We start from the raw sequence: 22,279 nt of genomic DNA on the forward strand, positions 1-22,279 counted from the left end.
TTTGAAACCGGATTCTTGGTAGAAAATTTTTTGTTCGTGATATTACAGTAAAACTAGCATTACTGCCCGGAAAGCTCTCAAGCACTGCTTGTATTCGTATTTCTCTGCATCGCTTTATTAGTTTCCTTCAGCTCTGTGTATTTTTTCCTCCTTTTATGTTTATTTTTTCTCAGTCCTTTAATTTCATTTTTATGTAATACTCTGTAAGTATTTTCTATGTGTTTTCTATACATGTTTTATTCCATTCTTATGTTTTATCTATCTGTTACTCCACGTATTCTGCTGTTGCATAGTATATATGAAAATATAATAATAAGAAGCTGCTCTGGACAAGCAATACATGAAGCATTATTCAGATCTTTGTTTTTATTTAAAAAAAGTTTAAGCGGAAAAAAAAGTTTTGGGATTCTTGTTTGGCCCTCAAATCGGTCAGCTTGGCAGTTGTGGAAAATGAGTAGAGTCCCAGAAAAGAGGAATTATTATAATAATCTTTGAAAAAGGAAAACACGAAAGTCTGAGCAATATTATAAACGTTGATTTTTTTTATGGTTTACTCATCTTTATCAATGTGCATCGAATGAGCTGCGTAAAAGGTAGCAGACCTGACTTGCAACTCCCCATTAAAACTAAAGTTGGCTAATAAAATGCGGCAAATTTGGACTTTTTTATTGACAACCATGTCCTTCGCAATATTTTCTCAAGGTGATGAATTTTCAGACTATTTTGTTATTTGGAGGTTATTTTGTTATTTGGATTATTTTGTTATTTCAGTCTATTAATCAGACGAAAGTCTGATTAATATTGCAAATGTTGACTTTTTTTATGGTTTACTCATCTTTATCAATGTGCATCGAATGAGCTGCGTAAAAGGTAGCAGACCTGACTGGCAACTCCCATTTAAAACTAAATTTGGCTAATAAAATGCGACAAATTTGGACTTTTTTTTATTGACAGCCATGTCCTTCGCCATATTTTCTCAAGGGGATGAAATTTCAGACTAGTTTGTTATTTGGACGTTATTTTGTTATTTGGATTACTTTGTTATTTCAGACTATTAATCAGACGAAAGTCTGATTAATATTGCAAATGTTGACTTTTTTTTATGGTTTACTCATCTTTACCAATGTGCATCGAATGAGCTGCGTAAAAGGTAGCAGACCTGACTGGCAACTCCCATTTAAAACTAAAGTTGGCTAATAAAATGCGGCAAATTTGGACTTTTTTTTATTGACAACCATGTCCTTCGCAATATTTTCTCAAGGGGATGAAATTTCAGACTAGTTTGTTATTTGGACGTTATTTTGTTATTTGGATTACTTTGTTATTTCAGACTATTAATCAGACGAAAGTCTGATTAATATTGCAAATGTTGACTTTTTTTTATGGTTTACTCATCTTTATCAATGTGCATCGAATGAGATGCGTAAAAGGTAGCAGACCTGACGTGCAACTCCCATTTAAAACTAAAGTTGGCTAATAAAATGCGGCAAATTTGGACTTTTTTATTGACAACCATGTCCTTCGCAATATTTTCTCAAGGTGATGAATTTTCAGACTAGTTTGTTATTTGAACGTTATTTTGTTATTTGGATTACTTCGTTATTTCAGACTATTAATCAGACGAAAGTCCGATTAATATTGCAAATGTTGACTTTTTTTATGGTTTACTCATCTTTATTAAAGTGCATCGAATGAGATGCGTAAAAGGTAGCAGACCTGACTGGCAACTCCCATTTAAAACTAAAGTTGGCTAATAAAATGGGGCAAATTTGGACTTTTTTATCGACAACCATGTCCTTTGCAATATTTTCTCAAGGGGATGAAATTTCTGACTAGTTTGTTATTTGGAAGTTATTTTGTTATTTGGATTACTTTGTTACTTCAGACTATTAATCAGACGAAAGTCTGATTAATATTGCAAATGTTGACTTTTTTTATGGTTTACTCATCTTTATCATTTGCATCAAATGAGATGCGTAAAAGGTAGCAGACCTGACTGGCAACTCCCATTTAAAACTAAAGTTGGCTAATAAAATGCGGCAAATTTGGACTTTTTTTTATTGACAACCATTTCCTTCGCAATATTTTCTCAAGGGGATGAAATTTCAGACTAGTTTGTTATTTGGACGCTATTTTGTTATTTGGATTACTTTGTTATTTCAGACTATTAATCTGACGAAAGTCTGATTAACATTGCAAATGTTGACTTTTTTTATGGTTTACTCATCTTTATCAATGTGCATCGAATGAGCTGCGTAAAAGGTAGCAGACCTGACTTGCAACTCCCCTTTAAAACTAAAGTTGGCTAATAAAATGTGGCAAATTTGGACTTTTTTATTGACAACCATGTCCTTCGCAATATTTTCTCAAGGTGATGAATTTTCAGAGTATTTTGTTATTTGAAGGTTATTTTGTTATTTGGATTATTTTGTTATTTCAGTCTATTAATCAGACGAAAGTCTGATTAATATTACAAATGTTGACTTTTTTTATGGTTTACTCATCTTTATCAATGTGCATCGAATGAGCTGCGTAAAAGGTAGCAGACCTGACTGGCAACTCCCATTTAAAACTAAAGTTGGCTAATAAAATGCGGCAAATTTGGACTTTTTTTTATTGACAACCATGTCCTTCGCAATATTTTCTCAAGGGGATGAAATTTCAGACTAGTTTTTTATTTGGACTTTATTTTGTTATTTGGATTACTTTGTTATTTCAGACTATTAATCAGACGAAAGTCTGATTAATATTGCAAATGTTGACTTTTTTTATGGTTTACTCATCTTTATCAATGTGCATCGAATGAGCTGCGTAAAAGGTAGCAGACCTGACTTGCAACTCCCCTTTAAAACTAAAGTTGGCTAATAAAATGCGGCAAATTTAGTCTTTTTTATTGACAACCATGTCCTTCGCAATATTTTCTCAAGGTGATGAATTTTCAGACTATTTTGTTATTTGAAGGTTATTTTGTTATTTGGATTATTTTGTTATTTCAGTCTATTAATCAGACGAAAGTCTGATTAATATTACAAATGTTGACTTTTTTTTATGGTTTACTCATCTATATCAATGTGCATCGAATGAGCTGCGTAAAAAGGTAGCAGACCTGACTGGCAACTCCCCTTAAAAACTAAAGTTGGCTAATAAAATGCGGCAAATTTGGACTTTTTTTTATTGACAACCATGTCCTTCGCAATATTTTCTCAAGGGGATGAAATTTCAGACTAGTTTGTTATTTGGACGTTATTTTGTTATTTGGATTACTTTGTTATTTCAGACTATTAATCAGACGAAAGTCTGATTAATATTGCAAATGTTGACGATTTTTATGGTTTACTCATCTTTATCAATGTGCATCGAATGAGATGCGTAAAAGGTAGCAGACCTGACTGGCAACTCCCCTTTAAAACTAAAGTTGGCTAATAAAATTTTGCAAATTTGGACTTTTTTTTTATTGACAACCATGTTCTTGGCAATATTTTGTCAAGGTAATGAGTTTTCAGACTATTTTGTTATTTGGAAGTTCTTTTATCTTTCTCTTTCTTTCTCAAAAGCAATTTGATTTGCAAATTGGCAAATTTTGAACTTCAAAAAGGTACCTTCTCAGATAGTGGTAAAGTTTATCAATACCCTAATGAGGAATCGTATAAACAATATAGAGAAATCTGAAAAAAATATCAGAAGTACAAGAATTCGGGGGGGGGGGATATCTCAAATCTGGTCTCATAAAAGTATAAATCTTTAGGCTTTAGACTGACAGGCTTATTGGAGGCATTTTGATACGTTACGGTAAATATTTTTCCAATATATCTAATAAAAGTTTGGCAACTGAAAAATAGCAATGTTACTAAACTATCGGGTGAAAAATCTGCTCTGACACTCATCGAAATAACATGGTAATATTAAAACAACAAAAATGCGTACGATTTGAAACTACAAAGCATAATAAACAAACTTAAATTAATATTATAGATTCTTAGCATGCTTTTGCAATAATTCACTCAAACAATTCAAGCGTAAATATTATAATTAAATACAATTGAAATTATTATAATTTAAACCTTTTATAATTAAATATAGTTAAATAATATTATTATAAAATATACTACACTACTTAACAGTCCACATAATGATTCAACAGTCATCTAAAGCGTCGATAAAACATATGCATATTATATCAATTTATAGAATAGTGTATTCACTGTTTTTGCCTCGAAGGTTTTCAATTTTTATGGATTTTGTGATTCTTCATGGATTTTTTTTTGTCACGCATGTAACTCTCTGCTGCCAGTATAAGAAGATAAAGTAAGCTTAACCAAGATCGGTTTATTATACTGAAACTTCATTAAACTTCTCACTCAGTGCAGCTCTAACTTTGAGCAAATTAGAGTAAAACCCCTCCTGAAAAGATACCCCTCTCCGCATAAAATCCTGAACACGCCCTTAGCTGAAAGGGTTGTAACAAAAAAGAGACGAATTGGATGCTCCCAGAGTTGTTTTTAGAGAAGTCCCAAAAAGTAATAGTTTCTCTGCCGCCTTTACATCAATTCATGTCATGTATTTGTGAATATTCCAAAAGAATTAGAATTTAAAAGATCTTGAATTTTCAGATAAAATTTTATGACATGGAAGTGAGCTCTCTTGCTCTGATGATAATGACGTTTATTATTCTCACAGAAAGAAAGAGAGGATGCAAAAGAGAAGAGTAAATTTTATGCTTCTATTAAATAGATAAAAGTAAAAAGAGATGAATGAATTTACAGTATAAGTAAAATAAATAAGTAAACAGTATAAGTAAAATAAATCTTATAACTTCAAAAGACGTGCGAAATTTCAGGCTCAATTCCGTTTCTCCACAAATATAAGCTTTAAACGACAAGAAATTAAATAAAGAATCAATGAAAACAAACATTCAATAGATACTAATGTAAATGACTAAATAAATCTTAAAACGGGTGAAACTTAAACTGAATATGCAAATCAAGCTTGAAACGAATAAAGATCGCTACAAACAAGAGTTTGGGTATCGTCTTTTTCTCTCACTGTAAAAGTCTAAAACCTACTGCGTTATGGCGCTTTACTGAAAACAAATTGTATTACAAATATTCTCCTTTGTACTTAATATTGAAAATAAACATCCCTAACATTGTCCCCTTCCTTAACTGTAAAAACCTAAAGCCTAGTGGGTCACTCGCGCTTCACTGAAAACGAATTATATTACAAATATTTCCTTTCCCAGTTCTCACAGTATTGAAAATGAAAATAAAATTGCAGTGAAACAAAATCTTGAACTGATGGATCTTTAAATAATTAATATCATTATATATCAAATATTCAATTTGATTTTGTTTATACTTTCCAAGACTGTTCAAGACACATATAGTTTTCAGTAAAGCGCCATGACACAGTAGGTTATAGACTTTTACAGTGAGATAAAGAGACGATACCCAAACTCTTGTTTGTAGCGATTTTTGTTCGTTTCAAGCTTGATTTGCATATTCAGTTTAAGTTTCACTCGTTTTAAGACTTATTTAGTCATTTACATTAGTATCTATTGTATGTTCGTTTGCATTTATTCTCTGTTTAATTTCTGTTAGTTTTGGATTTTATTTATACTTCAACAACAAATATCAACAAATATGACAACAACTTCAACAACAACAACAACAGCAAAACCGCTATCTCAAAATTTTTATCGGATGCATTTGGGGAAAAAGAGGCGTGGGGGGGGAGGGCTAGTTGCCTTCCAATCTTTTTTGACTCTTAAGAAGTGAAGTAGAACTTTTAATTTCCAATCAAATGAGCTCTCTCTGAAGTTTTTACGAGCACCTATTCCATAAGAACTATATATTCCCCAGGGCATAACTTACAATGCCTGCCCTCGGGCCCTGGGGGGCTGTGTCGACCCTGGAGTTTTCGTTATATGGTCTTTGAACTATTTTTTTTAATGGCTATCTCAATGTCCTTATCGGATGGGTTTGAGGAAAAAGGGCTTGGAGGGGGGGGGGGCTATGTACCCTTCGATATCTTTTGACTCTTTAAAAGTGAACTAGAGCTTTCAATTTCCAATCAAATAAGACCTCTTTGAAGGTCATACGAGCATCCCTTCCATAAGAACAATATATGCCCCCAGGGCATAACTTAAAACGCCTGCCGCTGGGCCCTGGGGGGCTGTGTCGACACTGGAGTTTTTTGTTATGTGATCAATGATCTGTTTTTAACAAAATGACTATCTCAAAACTTTTTATCGGATGCATTTGGGAAAAGAGGGCGTGGGGAGGGGGGCTAGTTGCCCTCCAATCACTTTTGACTCTTAAAAAGGGCACTAGAACTTTCGATTTGCAATCGAAAGAGCCCTTTTTGAAGTTTATACGATGACCCCTTCCAAAAGAAGTGCCTCTGAATCATAATAATAATAATAATTAAACATTGGAGCTGTATGGCCTTTACTATAGGCAACGCTATAGCGTTGCCTCTGATTAACATTTTTCCACAGAAAGTGTCATTTCAGTTTCAATTTTCCATTGATGTGTATTATTTTTTGACTTTTTTATTTCTTTTTTTTTTTAAACAATATAGTTAGGTAATTTTTGCTGGCAAGAGCCATATCTCTTAAGGCTAAAAATAAAAAAAGATAGTCCGAGAATCAAGGTAAAGCATTATTTTTGAAACCTCTTTTATGGCCTTTGTAGTTGCATTGCACCTATTCATACTGTTTAAATGACTTTCCCCCTTGAATCTGTAAACTTTCCAATCTTAGCAGTTAAATAGAAAGTATTGAATCCTCTTCGCTGCATTTGCATTGAAAGCACTTGCTATATTGGCGTTACCATGACATCAAACCCATTACTAGAATTAATTTTCCAGTTCCATTCATAGAACTCATTGGGTATTAAGGCTTTTGATTCTCATCGCGTAAATATAAGTTTTAACCATTTTATTGATAAATTGTGTAAATTTTGAAAGGACTACCATTTGCACCTATTAGACAAAGATTTACTTTAAAAAGATAGATGTCTCATATTTAAAAAGATAGATGTCATATTTTATTTAATAAAGTTCGAATTTACATTAATAGATGAAAATGATGATTTTCTGACTGTCCCAAAAACTTAAAGGAACAGTTTATTGTAAATATTTTTACATGATTTTTATAAATATGTTTTAGCTAATTCAATTTTATTAATTTGAATCAGCTTATCAACTCCACTATATCAGACTAGGAATAAGATTGGTTAGATAAGGCCTATTCCTCCTAATAGAGAATTGTTGCACTAATAGCTTACAGTTCTTGACAGTTCTACTAATAGCTGAGTTTCCACGATCTAAAAAAAAATGTCTACTCTCCAGCTCTTTCGATTTGATCAGATAATAAGTAATGTTATATCATTCCATTGATCCGATTGATCAGATAAGACTTGTTCCGGATTCCCATCATGAACTTTTAATGGCATTTCTGCTAATAGTCGAATTTCAGCGAGCTAAAAGAAATTTCTACGTTCCACTTCTATTTATTTGATCAAAGTAAACTTATATCCTTCTATCGATCAGATTGATCAGATAAGGCTTGTTTCGCCATACCATTAAGAATCTTTAGTGGCATTTCTACTAATAGTTGATTTCCCGCGAGCTAGCAGGAAATTTCTAAATTCCACCCCTATTGATTAGATCAGATAATAAGTAGTTTATATAATGCCATTGATCATATTGATCAGATAATGCTGGTTCCCCCATCCTTTGGTATTTCTAGTAATATTTGAGTTTCCACTAGTGGACAAAAAATTTCTACAACCAATTGTTAATAAAATTCACAAAAAAATTTAATTATTGTTGAAGAAAGTTACTAATAGATTTTTAGAACGAGAGTTTGGGAAACATGAAGAATAGAAGAAAACTTGCAATTCTTTTTTATTCGAGCAATAGAAATGACCGGATCGCCGTCATTCTGACCAGCTTACTATTGCTACTACCACTAACAACTGACTGCACCACCAAGCGGTCTGAGGCCAACGCAGTTATGCACACTTTTCTTCCATCCCAATCTACTTAAAGCATCCGTCTTTACACCCTCCCAAGAAGTTCCAATTTTCTTGAAATCCCTCCTTACAACATTGTCCCACCTAATCTGGGGCCTACCTGCTTTTCGACGGAAAAGGACGATTTTTAAAAATCTGTAATCTTTCATTTACAGAAGTGTCGTAGCCATAGAACCTAAAAAGCGGGATAGAACCATAATTTTTCGCACAATTTACGGTTTGAAATCCGGTCTTTTAGACGGGTACCCAAAACAATCCGTAGGCAATTTCTCTGGAAAACATGTACCAAATCGCCCTCCATTTTTGGAGCGTCCACGCTTCGGAACGATACTTGACCTTTGTCATCACTCTCTCTTCCAATATTCCAATCTTGGTTCACAGACTTACCTTCCCATTCTTCCAAAGTTTTTTCAACTGTAAAAAAAACAAACAAACACCCTGGGCCTTGGTTATTCTACTTCTAACATCTTCACCGCATCCACCATCCTTACTAATAATGCTACCTGGCTGTGCAGTCAACTATGAGATCGTCAATTTGCGTCTTAGAAAGTTTACTTGGTTTTTTCTCAAAGAAATCTTTGCTCGGAGTTCCTTTTCTAGGAGGCTATTCTGTCATGGCTTCGGAATTCAAACTGCCACAACCCTCAGGGTGATTTGGAAGACACCCTCTCCTGACTCTGACATCTCTGCTACCTAGGCAAATGAAGCCATCCACTTGATCGATCTTCTTGTTACCCAATATCACCTCTTCACCTTCACTTATTCCTTTTGCGATTTAGTGTTCTAACATTAATTTTCAAGCTTATTGTTACTTTCTGAGCTCTCAAAATCTCCAAAAATTCATTCATTTTGCTAACATTTTCATCTAGGACCCTCAAATTATCAACATAATCTATGTCTAGGTGAGTTTTACTTCCCCATTTGGTTCCTTGCTCTCCCATTGCTGTGTCCCGTTTTTTGACTTCCCGCCAAATTGACAAGTTTCCGTGATGAATTGTTAACGACAATTAGATAGACTTTAAGTCATTGGTATTCATGCTAAATGGACAATTAAAGCTTCCCCAACCCCCAAATACATAATTCAATTTCCCCGACCTATGCTATACACAATTTCAATTGCCTCCAGTTTACTTCACATTGACTTCTCCTATCAGGACTTTACTCCCCCTCTCTTCTACCCTTTTCAAAAAATCAGTTTTCTTGCATTTCAATTCCTCTGGGTGGGAGGAGGGGGTGGGGATCTTGGTGCCGCACCATCTCCCGAAATCCTAAATTTTCTTGATTATTCGGACACTTCTTATTCAAATTATAAAATAAGATTAGTCTTTTGTTTATTAAATATGGTCAAACCGTTGCTCACAAAATGGTTAATAAATAAAATAAAAGTTCAAAATAGGGATAAAATCCTTTTTAACCATTATCTACGTCATGGCTAATAAATGTGTTTCTTTAATTGAATGATGTGAACTTGGTTGTATCAATATATATAATTTGTAAGATGATCCTACATAATATCAATGGGCCTGGTCCTTTATTGAAACGCAAGAAGGAAAATCTATACGTTGAAAAAAAAAATGGATTTTATGTCTCCTTAATAAAAATAATAATAAAAATTGAAGAAGAGATAGGAACGTAACTTACGAAATCTTACAAAATACTACGTATGTCATGGAGCAGGACCATGAACAATGAGATTTTTTTTTTTTTAACAATTGTTAAACATGAGCAGCAGAGTATACTGTACAATTAATACCAAGAACGTGTCTAAAAACGAAAGTGACAAGCATATTAAGATATTTTTGTTAGGGTGTGTTTCCGGAGGAGATTCAATAAAGATCCACTCAACTTCAACTTGGATACTAATAGTTTATATTTTTGACCTTATCGGTGGTAATCTTAATACAGGTAATTCAAAACGTACCACAGAAAAAAAAAGAGATTGCTTTCCTATACTTCCATGTTAAAAAAGGTGCTTTGATTCAATTGGTTTAGTTTTTAGAATATTTCACTTTTCTTCGTTATTTCTGGTGACACTAATAACCCAACTCCTAGAATTTCTGGCCTCTTCTAGATTGAAACAAAATATCTTTTTTGAAAAATGGAAAATTTATTGAAAAATGTTTTTTGGTATTTTTACTGAGAACATTAAAAAAAGACAAACTCGCCCCCCCCCCAGATATTTAAGACTACATTTCACGTCAAGTGAAGTTGTTTCACACAGATATTGTATGTTATTCAATACGTGATTGGTTCTTTGGTACGAAATTCAAGCTAATAAAAACAAAAAAAGTTTGTGAATCAAACATTTCTTACGAGTAAATTCTCTTCTTCTCTGTGATGGTAGGTTAAACGACAAAGATCGTACTGGATAATGAAAAAAAAAAATGTGTGCATGGTTTTGCAAGGAAGAGATTTTACAGATTCAGGATACGATAAAAATTTGGTGTCAGAAGCTTCAGTTTTTGATTACTATAATTGGAAAATATATTTTGTCCCTTCTCCCTAAATTTTAGTGAATGGACGTCAAATCAAGTAAAGTTTTTCACCGTGTAACTTCATTTCAAGTGAAGTTGTTTCACACAGTGAATTTAAAAAAAAGTGACTGAGTGGAAACTCAGTGAATGAGTTCTGCAACTCTTCAAGAAGTGCAAGCCATATTTAGAAAAATTAAAAATTCTATATTTCTTGGTAGCATAAAAAAATTTGGGAAACAGGATTGAACTTATCTATAATGCATGCTGAGCATTAGTAGGTATAAATCCTAGTTTGAAAGGAAGTGTTACATAAAGCGTATTGAATTACCGCGACTGGCATGGCAATGTTGATGGTTGAGCCCAGTGTTTCCGCTTTTCTTTTCAAACTATCTGTAAAATCCCGTCGACTTTCAATAGAAAATCGATAGATGGCTCTTGGGGTTTGGTAGAGTTTGTAGTAAGATTTTTTTTTTCATTTTTTGTAATATTTTTGGAAATTTCTAAGCCATTTGTGAATGAAGTGTCCCATTCTGAAAGCTCAGAGAGCAGATCCTCAGGAGTCAGATTAGTTTGGTTATTTCGTCGATTAGTTTGGTATTAGTTTACAGTTAGGCCTACTCAAAAGGAAATACTATAACATTTGTGAGAACAAATTTAAAATTATAGTTATATCATTCCTAAAAGCGGTTAACTAAAAAAAAACATGTTTTTTTAAACTGAAAGTAAGGAGCGATATTAAAACTTAAAACAAACAGAAATTATTCCGTATATGAAAGGGGCTGTCCCCTCCTCAACGCCTTGCTCTTTACGCTAAAGTCTGACTCTTTCTCACAACTATATTTTTTGAAACAATAAAAAACTTTATCTAAAAGAGCGAGGCATTAAGGCGGGGACAGTCCCTTTCATATACGGAATAATTTCTGTTCGTTTTAAGTTTTAATGTCGCTCCTTACTTTCAGTTAAAAAAAATTGTTTTTTTTAGTTAATTTCTGAACGTTTTTGAATTAATGCAGCTTTGATTATGGCTCACCGTACATGAATAATTAAAACGAAATTTGCATATTAATTTTCCTTTTTTTGGCTAATTGGCTTTCTCGAAATTTTGTTCTGACTTAACTTACGAATTAACTTACGTAACGAAATTCTATATTCGTATGTTTTTACTACGTATATTAGGGAGTTCCCTAGTCAATACCTCGCTCTTTACGCTAAAGTTCGAATTTTGTTCGAATCACAAACCCCTGAATCACAAAAGCCGGTTAATTAGAATAGATAGCTTTTTTGAAATTACTAAAAAACTTTAGCGTAAAGACCGAGGTATTGACTAGGGGGCGAACCCTCTCATATACGTAATAATTCCTGTTCGTTTTTTAATGTTGCTCCTTATTTTCAGTTGATAAAAACTGTTCTTTTTATTTAATTTCTGATCGTTTTTTTAAATAATGCTGAGAATTCTGGCACCCCCTTCATGGAAATTTTCCTTTCCCGTAGGAAAAATCCTCCATGGAAAGATCCTCCCCCGTAACCCTTACTCTAACCCCTATCCCCTACGAGAAAAAAAAATCCTCCGGAACACGCAGGTATGCTTCCCAATAACCAATACTACAAGTAAACAATGGGCAAAGTGTATAACTTGCAGCCATCCCCCTGAGGAACAGTGGGGGATTAAGTCATCCTCAAAGACATATTTATTAGATTTTTGACAATGTTGAACAAAATGACTATCTCAAAATTTTAATTGGGTGACTTCGGCAAAAAATGAGCGTGGGACGGGGATAAGTTGTCCTCCAATTTTTTTGTCATTTAAAAAGGGCATTATAACTTTTAGTTTCCGTTTAAATGAGCCCTCTCATAATATTATAGGACTACTGAATTGATACAATCACCCCTGAAAAAAAAAACAAAACAACAAATAAACATGCATCAGTGATCTTTCTTCTGGCAAAAAATAAAAAATTCCACATTTTTTCAGATAGGAGCTTGAAGCTTCTACAGAAGGGTTCTCTGATACGCTGAATCTGAAGGTGTGGTTTTTATTAAAGTTCTATGACTTTTAGGGGTTGTTTCCTCCCTTTTTCGAAAATAAGGCAAATTTCTCAGGCGCGTAACTTTTGATGTGTAAGACTAAACTTAATGAAACTTATATATTTGAAATCAGCATTAAAATTTGATTCTTCTGATGTGTCTATTAGTATAAAAATTCTGTTTTTTAGAGTTTCGGTTACTATTAAGCCGGGTCACTCCTTACCTACAGTTCGTTACCACGAACTGTTTGATTTACTTTACTTTAGAAACTGATGTGTAAATAAGGGTATAGGGTTGTGTAAAGTGATACTGCTAGGAAATTTTTATTTTAAGGTTTGGTTCTTTTTTATATTTTTATCAGTTTTATTCTGCACTGAGGACGGTCAAGCGGAGGTCTTGACCGAAATATTTGCATAATCTTTCAATTTTTTCACTGGCTGTTAATTGTCCTCGTTTTCTTCATTTCTTCGCGATTTTTTTTTTTATCATGATTAGCCAGTGTGGTCTCAGAAATTATTTACAACTAGCTTACGAGGAGCTTTTGACCAAGTCTGTTCTTAATTATTTTGATTTGTCTAAAAAACACGCCACCCTTATTAATCAACAAGAATTTTTACAGCGTCGTAGAGTAAAGAGAATTCTTCCGAATTCTCTTCGTTTCCGCCTAAACCTAGGTACACACTCCGAAAGGCAATTTAGGGATAGGGTTGGTTTTCATTCTTTGATTCACATTTTAAAAGACAAAAAAAAAACGACGTTTTTTCCTTAGTAATACAATTTCAAAAACTCGGCATTTTCTACAGCAAAACCCTTCACCGATGGATTTTCAGCAGATTTCTAGAATAGCTCAGAATACTTTCCGCCACGACTTTTGTATGGCTAAGGCTCGTTTATCAGAAAAGTTTGAAAAATTAGAATACGAAAAATTTCAGAACTCCAGATGGTTTCTTCCGAGATTTGGTCCTGGTCCGGCCATTGAGAACCTATCTTCTAAAGTTCTTACTCCGGAAGAAACCCATGTTTTGTCCAAGGGTCCTAAATTTTGCCTAACTCAAACACAAGTGAATTTCGCAGAGATAGTCTCCAATGTGGAGGCGGCTATATTTGGTTCACGTGGTGGAAAATCCAGATTTACTTCGAGGAGAGGTGGTTAAGAATATTCTTGATTTCATTCCATATTCCTCAAGGTCAAAAAATCAGGAAACACAAATTCTCGAAATTTAAAAAAGACCCATACATCATTATGACCAGGGCTGATAAAGGAAATAAAATTGTTATCCTTGATAAAATTTCATATAATACAAAAGTTATAGATATTTTATCCGACACCCATACTTACAAGCCCATAGATTCAGACCCCACCGATAAGTTCACACGTTTAGTACGAAAGGAGCTAGGAATTTTGCAAACTGAAAGACTTATTACTCCACAAATGTATAAATTATTTTACCCTAAAGGTTGTTCAGCTCCTAAATTTTACGGGCTCCCAAAAATCCACAAAGATGGAGTCCATCTACGCCCAATTGTGGCTTCTTATAGCTCTCTGACTGCCAGATTGGGGAAATGGTTGTCAACACTTTTTCACCCCCTTATGCAAACGCAAACTTCATGCATAAGAAATTCAGTTCACCTTGTTGAAAAATTAAAAGACATTGAAATAAAAAAAGATACAATTTTGGCCAGTTTTGATGCAATTTCCATGTATACGTCTTGCGACATTAAAAAATGTGAACTAGCTCTTCAAAGGAAACTAGAAGATAATATTGATCAAATAGACTACAAAACACTGGATATAGAAACTATTATGCGTCTCGTCCGTCTTTGCATTACTTCCTCCTCATATTTGCGATATAATGATCAATTTTACACCCAAATTAGGGGTCACCCATGGGTACAAGTCTTTCACCATTTTTGGCAACTTTTTATATGGAATTCATTGAAATCTCTGCTCTGTAAAATTTTTCGATGAAACACCGGTTCTGGGATCGGTTTGTGGATGATGTTATTTCTGTGTGGGAGCATGGAGGAGAGTCACTTAACTCCTTCTTAACTCATCTAAACACTTTGGACTCTAACCTTCAGTTCACTTTAGAACTAGAACATAACCACAAACTTCTTTTTCTAGATGTTTTAATTTTCAATAAGTCTCCTGGTCTTGAATTTTCTATTTATAGAAAGCCTACGCATAACGATAGGTATTTGCATTTTTCCTCCAACCACTCTCCCTGCATAAAAAGAGGAGTTGTTATTTCTTTGGTTGACCGAGTAATAAGAATATGCTCAGAGCCTCGCATAGACTCAGAATTGAACTATATTAAGGACACTTTATTTTGCAATGGCTATCCTATAGAATTACTTGAGACCATCATAGACAAAAGACTAGAAAAGGCAGAAAATAATACATCAACTCCTAAAACCCCAACAGATATCGTCCCCTTGGTGGAGGATAAGAAAATTTTCACTGTTCTACCCTGCATTCCAAAATTGAGTGACAAATTGAAAAGAATCCTTAAAAAACATAAACTTAACTTCGCCTTTAAGAATTCAAATATTAAACAGAACTTTTTTAACAACGGCAAAGATAAAACCAGCCCCATTCTGGGTAGTGATGTTAATAGAATTCTTTGTTCTTGTGGCTGTTTTTATGTTGGTAGAACCCAACTGCAATTGGTTGAGAGGTTATCTGAACATAAGTCCTCAATCGACAAAGCCATGAGGTTACGCCAAAGGCCTGAGGTTTTTGATTCCGCCTTGGCGCAACATGTGTACGAGAGTCCACACCATTTCATTTTGTTTGACGAAACCTCCATTGTTGCCCCCGTTAAAGGTCTCATGCAAGTTTTCAGGGAGGCAGTTGAAATTAAAAGGTACATTCACCAAAAGGTAGCTCTCAATAGGGACACTGGAGAAATTTTTCTAAGTCCCATTTATGAAAAAATTATTAACTCTGATCGTTTTTACATACATCCACCAAGTTATATCGTGCAATCGAATAGAGTCTCCTATAATAGTCAGACTGTAAAGCGATCAGCCTTTAAAAGTGCTTTACGCAAAATTAAATTCTGAAATGCCATTTACACTTGTGTTTTTTATTCAGTTACCCTTTCACCGTTACTAGGAAAGGGTCGTCCAATTTTAGTTTGGTGTTTTTATTTTAAGATTTGGTTTTTATATTTTTATCAGTTTTCTTCTGCACTGAGGACGGTCAAGCGGAGGTCTTGACCGAAATATTTGCATAATTTTTCAATTTTTTCACTGGCTGTTAATTGTCCTCGTTTTCTTCCTTTCTTTGCGAATTTTTGTTTTTATGTACTTTTTATTAGTACTTTTAGTAGTTGTTTTAGAATTTTTAAAGTTGTTTTTAGAATTTTATAGTGTTTCCTTTTGAGTTGGCCTTGACAACATCAATTTTCCTCAAATTCGTTGCTTAAATGACCTCAAAACTGCAAAAATGAAATAAAAGTGCCATTTTCCGATGTTCAGGGTTTTCTGCATATTTTGGGTAGCTTTGGTATGTTCTTGTTTTGTCGGGAGATTGATTGGGAATTCAATAGATCCTCCAAAAAATCAGTATAAGTGGAAACACTGCTTCCACTGCTGCCTACTGAAGCCATGAAATGCTACTGACCTTCTACTTCAGCTGTGTTAGGATGTTATGAATTTATCGTTAATAAGGTTCAGTTTGAAGCAAGGGGTTTGGAGAGAACATTGTGTTTCAAATCGGAAAGTATGTTAGAAGAAAAACCTCAATTATAAGTATCTAATGAAGTTAATGATGAATGCAACAGGTTAAATGAACTTTCTAAAAAAAATTAATACTTTTTCTAAGAATACTACTATTCATTAGAGTTTTGGAAAGGATGTTTGATTACAAGGATAAGAGAGGATATGCGGTGATAAAAACAAGATCTTTCCATTGTAATATCTGAAATTTTATAGATGTCAAAAACTAAACGCTCTTTTCTCTCTTAATGCTCTTGGTCTCTCGCTCTTTTTCTCTCTTATAATTTGTGATTCATTCTGTATTTTTTGGGGAAATGTGTATCATTGACGTTTTGACGATCATAGAACGAATAGACTTAGCGATTGCTCACCGACTTTCAGACATCATCTACAACAGATAGCATGAGACACGCGCAATGGAGAATATTTGACGCAAGGTGTGGAGCTGTGTGGCACTTGGGACGCTTCAAGGTTTAAACCAAGAGGTGGAAATTGGGAGACCCCTCTGAACTTTGTGCCTCCATTGGAAAGGAAATCGTGATCGACTGACAACGTCATGAAAAGACCTATTTTCTTCTTTGCTTTGCTTTTCCAAGTTCCACCATCCGACCCGTACTCTCTCACTCTCTCTCTCTCTCTTTCTCTCTCTCTCTCTCTCTCTCTCTCTCTCTCTCTCTCTCTCTCTCTCTCTCTCTCTCTCTCTCTGTTCCGTTTGTGTTCTCTGTTCTCTGTTCTCTCTGTTCTCTGTTCCGATGTGGGTATAATGTATCATTTTGTTGTTGTTGTTGTTGTTTAGACCAGGGCACTTCGTACCGAAGGATTTGTCGTAGGAACTTCGAAAAGGGCTCCTTCGATTGAAAATAGAAAGGGCTGATGTCCTTTTTAATAGTCGAAAGTGATTGGAGGGAAACTAATCCCCCTATCTTCCTATCTCTTTAAATGTATTTATTTCTTTTAGACTCAAAAGGCGCACCACGTTGTATAGCAAACACCAAAGGGCGAAAAAGAAGGCCAGGCTCCGTGGAGCTCTCATTTGTTTTAAAAGGAGCAGATGCAAATTTTGTTTCATTTATTTCAAAGTGCCTCGAGTAAGTTCGATTTTTTAACTTGGATGTTCACCCTGCCCCTTCTTTCAGGGATTTTAAAGATATATATATGAACAAGACATGTACGCAGGACTTTCTATAAATTCTTTTATTTTCCCTTTGATTTGCCTGTGTTTTGAACTTGATACTATATTATACCCTTGGGTATGCTCTTACCGTTTTATATAGACAACTGTTAGGAAAACTTTGTTGAACTTAATTCTACAGTCTGAAATGGTTCTAATTCTGTTCATCCTATTTCACACCCAAATTTGTAGACTTTAATGTAGTTTAAAGGCTAAAAAAATTCTTCAAAAAGGCTCCTAAAAGGAGGGGCTTCACCACCATATAAAAAGATAGCAAGAAGGACTCTAAAAGCCCATAAATACTAGCTTTTATTTTGCTCAAGTCAGATTAAATTTAATATAGTTGGCTCCACTAAAAAAAAGAAAGAAGCTTGATATCAATGTGCATGTGACATTTTAAGCCAATTAGTTTCATTGAGCATCAATCAACAAGAAAAATGTAAAAATGAAAGCTTAGTAAAAAAAAAAAAATAAAAGCTTAGAAAAAAAAAAAAATCAAAGCTTAGTAAAAAAAAAAAAAAAAAAAATAAAAGCTTGATATCAATATGCATGTGACATTTTAAGCCAATTTGTTTCATTGAGCATCAATCAAAAAGAAAAATGTAAAAATGAAATATTATTAAAAAAAAAAAAAAAAATCAAAGCTTAGAAAAAAAAAAAATAAAACATTAGTAAAAAAAATAATCAAAGCTTAGTAAAAAAAAAAAAAATCAAAGCTTAGCAAAAAAAAAAGCTTAGTCCCCGTGTTTATTTGACCTTTTAGGTGAATTATATAGTTTCATTGAACATTAATCCATAAGAAAAATACATATTAGAGGAACACTTTCTTCTCTAAGCGTATTCCCTTTAGAATGTTAAAACTAGTATTATGATAAAACAGTAATCTAGTCAGTGTTGCAAAATACCTGGTGTAAGACAGCGCTGCCATATAAGCCAAAATGCACTGTAAACACTGTTGCAGTAGAAATGAACCGAAAGCGCACAAAGAAAAATATTGCGATAGCCCCGTGAGTGAAGCAGCGAAGTGCCCAAAGCACCGTTTTTCCAGTAAAAATAAGCTAGTAGGGTAATTTTTTAGAGAAGTTGACTTTAAAAAATAAGTTTTCAGTGTGCTGTCGCTTCAAGAACGCACCTTAATGGTGCAAATGTGCCCCATCTGGCAACACTGAATCTAGTCTCAAAATTATCGAATACTATTCTTAGCTTCCTACATAAACAGTCTAACTATGTTACTTTGAGAGAGAAAAAGGTTTTATTAAAAAAAATATAACACATTAACAACAAAACCCGAAGTTTATTAAACTTGTATGGGTAGACATTACCCTTTACAAAACCCTACATACACAATTACTACCAGCCAGCTTTAGACCCCCCCCCCTCCAAAAAAAAGGACAAAAAATAATAATAAGAAAATAAATAAATAAAAATAAACGAAATAAATTAATTTCTAATAATTTCATCACCTAATTGGATACCGAAGACACAAAACTAAAAATCATTCATTCTATTCTACCTCCTCGTCGCCCTCCCAAAAAAAAAGTGTCTCAATCACTTGAGAGAAAATTCACCCAGCAAGGATTAAAACTCATATGTAGACAAACACTGTCCTTTTAATTTACTACGAAATTCATTTAGCTCATCAATTGTTGAAATTGCCTGCGTTAATGGTTCCAATTTAATGGCATTCCTCAGGGGACTATTCTAGGCCCTCTCCTTTTTTCTCTTATGATTAACACCCTTTCAACCCTTTATGACAATAGGTGGAAATTTGTCGATGACTTGACAGTTTTAGAGATATGTCATAAAAACATCTTTAGCAACCCAATGGGCATACTCCAAGATATTGCCTGTGAGGCCTCGTCCCTTGACATGACAGTTAGCCCTTCTAGATCCGAAACAGTCTCAGTAACTCTCCTTAAGTATCCTCTCCGCTTTTTCTTGCTTCTATACCTCCTGAAACCTCTGTCACATCTCTTAAACTCCTTGGTGATACAACTTCATCCAATTTGAAATGGGATGCCCATATAAATAATATCCTATGACAAGCAAACTCCTCGCTTTCCCTCCTTAAACTTTCAAATAAATTTAGTTGCCCCCGATCACATTTACTACAAGTGTACATTTCTTTTATGCGTCCCATATTAGAGTATGCTTGTCCTGTTTGGCACCCTGGCCTCTCAATTGAAGCAACCCAAAAAATTGAAAATGTCCAAAACAGAGCTCTAAGAATTATTTTTAAAGAGGGCAAGATACCGTATTTGCATTTGTTAAATATTTCAAACCTAGAGACCCTCGAGAGACGAAGAAATAATTTGTGCCTCCGTTTTGGTAAGTTGGCACTTTTGAACCCCCGTACTGCGAACCTTTTCCCTGAATACCATGTACCTGATAGAAATCGTCCTCCACGAACTGTGTCCCAGCATATCCCCACCTTATCTCCTATTCTTTGTACTACCTTGCGGTACAAGAAATCTTTTATCCCTTTTTTTACTGATTTAATAAATAGTGGTTAATTTGTAGATAAGTTTTGTCTTTTCTCTTGTATAATAAAAGAAACAGCTCGGTTTTCTTTATATTTTTTTTTCCCTATCCCCTTTTTATGTTGTTGTTTAAACATTTGTTAATGTGTATATTATTGATTTTTTTCAGTTTTATCAGTTTTTATCTTATTAACTAGTTGCCATTTTGCAGTTTTTAATATAAGTGACAAAGGAATCAAACAGCATTCTGATATTTGATTATTTATTTATTTTTATTTTTTTGCATTGGTTGCCAATCTTTAAGTTGTTGTGCTTTTGTTATGATTTTCTTGCTTGTCTGTTTTTTTATGGACTTCGAAATTCGAATTCGGCCCTTCAGGGCTTGTGATAGTAATTTCTTGAAATAAATATCTTATCTTACCCGAGGGCCAACATGTCTTATGGAAAAAACGGATCGTTTTGTAATAACCTGAGGTCGCCGAACTAGTGTTGATGTTCTAGTCGAGTAATTATGAAAATTAACACCACTTGTAAACATTTCCCTAAAACACTCAGGTAATAACGCGTGTGTATATTTAAACATAAAAAGTGCATTATAAAAATGGAATAATCCAGCAATCGGTAATATATTTACTTGATTATATCTATGTCTAACAGACATATTATGATTATCTCCAGTTAAAACACGTAGGGCATTATTTTGTAAACTTCTAAGGGGACGAAGGTGAATTAAAAACGTGCTTGACCACACAAGAGTAGAATGGCCCCTATTGACACGGACGGGGCTCCTTATATGGGCATAGAATACTGACGGGGCTCCAAATAAGGGCATAGAGTCATTAGGGAGAACACGTGGTTAATGGGGTCAATGACCTAAATCAACAACAACAACATCGACCTTGACATTCGCTGTGAGCGTGCACTTACAACAACAACAACATCGACCTTGGAACACCTGTGCTGTCGACCTCAATTCACCTATCGTGAATCAATAATTCCCCTTAGAAACAACAAATTAATTTCACCTTTCTTGACAGATCAATCAACCAATGACATCATCCGTCAGACTTTGAAAATTTTCGCATAGAAACGATTCTCCAGGAATAGATCCAAGTCATTAATGTCTTTGCCTCGGAAACAACTCTTTTGGTCGAACTCCAAAGGATATTAATAGCCAAAGGCCATGGAAACAATTCTCCAAGAAATATCTGAGCGATGAATTATTATACCATCGGAATCAGGTTTCTTATTAATTTGAAATGTATGAGCGCAGAGATACCAAAAACACCGGGAACCCACTGAATTACGTTTAGGGAGTTTGTAGTTTAAACTGTTTTAGACAGGTTATGGAACCATTTCGGAAAAACAGTTAGAAACATTTTAAAAGATGATTTTTGAAGAGATTTTAGAAGAGAATTTAATTGTGAAACTTTATGGTCGTTATAATACACAAGTTTCATTTGAACAGTGTTGTGAGGTCCTCTACCCCAACCCCAAAGGGATCCAATCCTCCTATCCCAACCCCGAAGGAAGCCCCCCAGTCCTCAAAGGCCCCCCAAGCTTCCAAAGGGCCACCGGCGCCCCCAAAGGACCACCCCGACCCCCAAAGGCCATCCTCTGGTCCGCAAAGGGCCCATCGAACTCCCAAAGGCTCTCCCTGTGCCCCAAAGGCCCTCCCCCGGCCCCCAAAGGTCCCCCGGACCAGAGAAGCGCCGCAGGGAGGCACCGCAGGAAAGCGCCGCAGGATGTGCCGCAGGGATGCGCCGCGGGTCAGGAAAGCGCCGCAGGGGATGCGCCGCAGGGGGGCACCACAGGAAAGCGCCGCAGGATGCGCCGCAGGGATGCGCCGCAAAAAGTAAACTAAAAAGTAAAAATTTCGAAATGTTATCCCCCAAACGCCCTCCTCAGACCCCCAAAGGCCCTCCCCTGGTCCTCAAAGGTCCCCCGGGCTCCCAAAGGGCCAACCGGCCCCAAGGGTCCCCAAGGGCCCCCCAAAGGTCCTCCCCCGGTCCCCAAAGGTCCACTGGGCCCCCAAAAGACCACCCAATCCTCAAGGGCCCTCGGATCCCCAAACGCCCTCCCTCGGCCCCAAAGGCCCTCCCCCGGTCCCAATACATGCACACAAAAACTTACACACACACCAAAACTTACACACACACACACACAAAAGCTTACACACACACACGAAAACTTACACACACACACACGAAAACAAACACACACACTAAAAAAATTACACACACACACACACACACAAAAACTTACACACACACACACACACACACACAAAAACTAAAACATTCAATCGAAAACTTACATTCACACAAAAACTAAAATGCACACAAAAACTTACACACACAAACAAACAAA

The 22,279-nt window shown here is 35.0% G+C and overlaps 1 protein-coding gene across 1 annotated transcript in view; it reads left to right on the forward strand.

The window, feature by feature from the left end:
* LOC148951764 (uncharacterized) overlaps positions 1–22,279 on the forward strand; it is a 243,061-nt gene that overhangs the window by 199,368 nt on the left and 21,414 nt on the right. The window contains exon 11 of the mRNA XM_089089323.1: positions 17,217–17,346. Coding sequence (XP_088945449.1) covers positions 17,217–17,346 — 130 coding nt within the window. The remainder of the gene's footprint in view (positions 1–17,216; positions 17,347–22,279) is intronic.

The sequence above is a fragment of the Artemia sp. Qi Xiang Cuo genome, chromosome 5 (genome assembly GCF_049724085.1).
Source record: "Artemia sp. Qi Xiang Cuo chromosome 5, ASM4972408v1, whole genome shotgun sequence".
NCBI classification, from domain to species: domain Eukaryota; kingdom Metazoa; phylum Arthropoda; class Branchiopoda; order Anostraca; family Artemiidae; genus Artemia; species Artemia sp. Qi Xiang Cuo.